Genomic DNA, 2,500 nt, shown 5'->3' with positions numbered 1-2,500 from the left:
CCATCTATCCTCTATTCCTCCCTCTATCCATCTATCTCTCTATTCCTCCCTCTATCCATCTATCTCTTTATTCCTCCCTCTATCCATCTATCTCTCTATTCCTCCCTCTATCCATCTATCTATCTGTGAGTCTATCTCGCTATTCTCATCTATCTCGCTATTCCTCCCTCTATCATCTATCAGGGTGAGACATACACACACATACACACATACACATACACATACACATACACTGTCTCTCTCTCTCTGTCTCTCTCGCTGTCTCTTTCTGTCTCTCTCGTTCTGTCTCTCTCTGTCTCTCTCGCTGTCTCTTTCTGTCTCTTTCTTTCTGTCACTCTCTGTTCAGTGTATTAATCAACTATTCACCCTCATCTCTTTGTCCTGTCCTGTCATTTCTCCTCCCTCATTCTCTTTCTCTTCAGGAGAGCGAGGGAGAGGATGATAGAGTTTGCCCGTACGAGAGAGGGAGGAAAGGAGGAGGGGATAGCGGGATGGGGCGAGGCCTGTTCTCTGGGGAATGGGTTTGGGAGGGACGGGGGAGGAGAGGGGAGAGAGTGGCCCTCTGTGGGGGACAAACAGCAGCAATGTCCCCCTCCCCCTGACCCTCCCGCCCCTCGACCCCCCTCATCAACCACGCTAGACTCCATATCTGGAGAGTTCGCCCTCGTCATCAACGGACATAGCCTGGTGAGACGACACACACACTCAGACCAATGATGTATACAAGCCCTGGATTGCTGTTGCTATGTAATGGCCAACGAGAGGCTTTGATGCCACTGGTCAGCCATACTGGCACTGCCCAGAAGGAGCAGTCCTCCATTGGAATGAATGGAATTGTACAGTATTTCAATTAAATGGACAAAATTAAAGTTGTACATTTTTTCAAGGTAAAGTTACATGTATTTAAGTGTTTTTGTTGAAGTGGGGACAGTAAAATTAGTACTTTTTAAAAAGTATACTTGTTTTTATATATATATTTTTTATGTTTATCTCACATAATATAATTTAAAAGTCTGCATTAAGGTGTCTGTAATAGAATAAACATGACAAAAACAAATGTAGAAATTAATAAATGCATTTCTTTACCTTCCTAAATGTGTTTTACACTGGTTAGGGAGCCGCGTTGGCCAAGATGCCAAGATGGTGGCTTCAAAACAGCTGCCTTAGTAATCTAGGGGATATATAACTCATTAGATATACAAACACTACGACACTGGACACACTACTTGTGCAATAGAAAACATGTCAACATGGCGCTCATAACAAATCTAAAATATCCAAACAAGTTCTCCTTCCCTTACCCTCCCTCCCTCCCTCCCTCCCTCCCTCCCTCTCTCTCTCTCTCCCTCCCTCCCTCCCTCCCTCCCTCCCTCCCCCCCTCCCTCCCTCTCTCTCTCTCTCTGTGTCAGGCCCATGCGTTGGAGGCTGATATGGAGGGGGAGTTTGTGTCAACAGCGTGTGTCTGTAGAGCAGTGATCTGCTGCAGGGTGACTCCTCTACAGAAAGCCCTGGTGGTGGAGCTCATCAAGAAACACAAGAAAGCTGTCACCCTGGCCATAGGAGACGGGGCTAACGATGTTAGCATGATCAAGAGTAAGTTAGAGAGAGAGAGGGAGGAAGGAGAGGATGGAGGAGGAGGGTTGGAGGAAAGGAGAGTGACAGAAGTGCTTGGCAAAGATGACAGAGATGGGAAGAATTGAGAGATAAGGGGAACGAGGAGATATATTGAAGCAAAGTGCTCTGGCAGCACAGTCTATTTGTAATGTCATGGAAAGTCCCCAGAATCCCCACTGTATTTGTTTGTGTGTAGTTCTCTCTCCTTACGTCCTCTTTTCTCACGCCTCACCATGCCTTTCACAATTGTGTGTATGTATGTGTGTGTGCATGCATGCATGCATGCACGTGTGTGTATGTTTGTGTGCACGCATACAAGTGTGTGAGTGTGTGTGTGAATGAAAAGCAGAAGAGAGGAGGCCTCTGAGGGAGGAGAGGTCCATGTGGTTTCACATCCTGTTTTCTGGACATTACTCAACCTGTGAGCGATTACTCAACTTGTTGACTGGTTACCAAACCTGAATCTGAGGGAAGAGCATAGCAGGCTTCTGTGCCAGCCCAGCACTAACACCCCTGATAATTACACTTTTCAATTGTCTACAGTTACTCCCTGTCCTTGTCTCCTCTCCTATATCCTATATGAAGTGTCTGTATTTCTCCCCCCCTCCCAGCGGCTCATATAGGAGTGGGCATCAGTGGTCAGGAGGGCATCCAGGCAGTGCTGGCGTCTGACTACTCCTTCTCCCAGTTCCGCTTCCTCCAGCGCCTGCTGCTGGTCCACGGACGCTGGTCCTACCTCCGCATGTGTCGCTTCCTCTGCTACTTCTTCTACAAGAACTTTGCCTTCACCATGGTGCACTTCTGGTTCGGCTTCTTCTGTGGCTTCTCTGCCCAGGTGAGAGGTCAGGGGTGAGGGATCAGGAACGGTGGTTTAGAGGTGAGGGGT

The 2,500-nt window shown here is 47.7% G+C and overlaps 1 protein-coding gene across 1 annotated transcript in view; it reads left to right on the top strand.

The window, feature by feature from the left end:
• atp8b2 (ATPase phospholipid transporting 8B2) overlaps positions 1 to 2,500 on the top strand; it is a gene marked incomplete in the record, with an annotated part of 86,377 nt that overhangs the window by 55,435 nt on the left and 28,442 nt on the right. The window contains 3 exon segments of the mRNA XM_055924996.1: positions 423 to 687; positions 1,410 to 1,593; positions 2,226 to 2,449. Coding sequence (XP_055780971.1) covers positions 423 to 687; positions 1,410 to 1,593; positions 2,226 to 2,449 — 673 coding nt within the window.

This window comes from Salvelinus fontinalis, chromosome 6 (genome assembly GCF_029448725.1).
Source record: "Salvelinus fontinalis isolate EN_2023a chromosome 6, ASM2944872v1, whole genome shotgun sequence".
Taxonomy (NCBI): Eukaryota; Metazoa; Chordata; class Actinopteri; order Salmoniformes; family Salmonidae; genus Salvelinus; species Salvelinus fontinalis.
The sequence above is the reverse complement of the archived record's forward strand: the minus strand, read 5'-3'. Positions and strand labels throughout refer to the sequence as shown.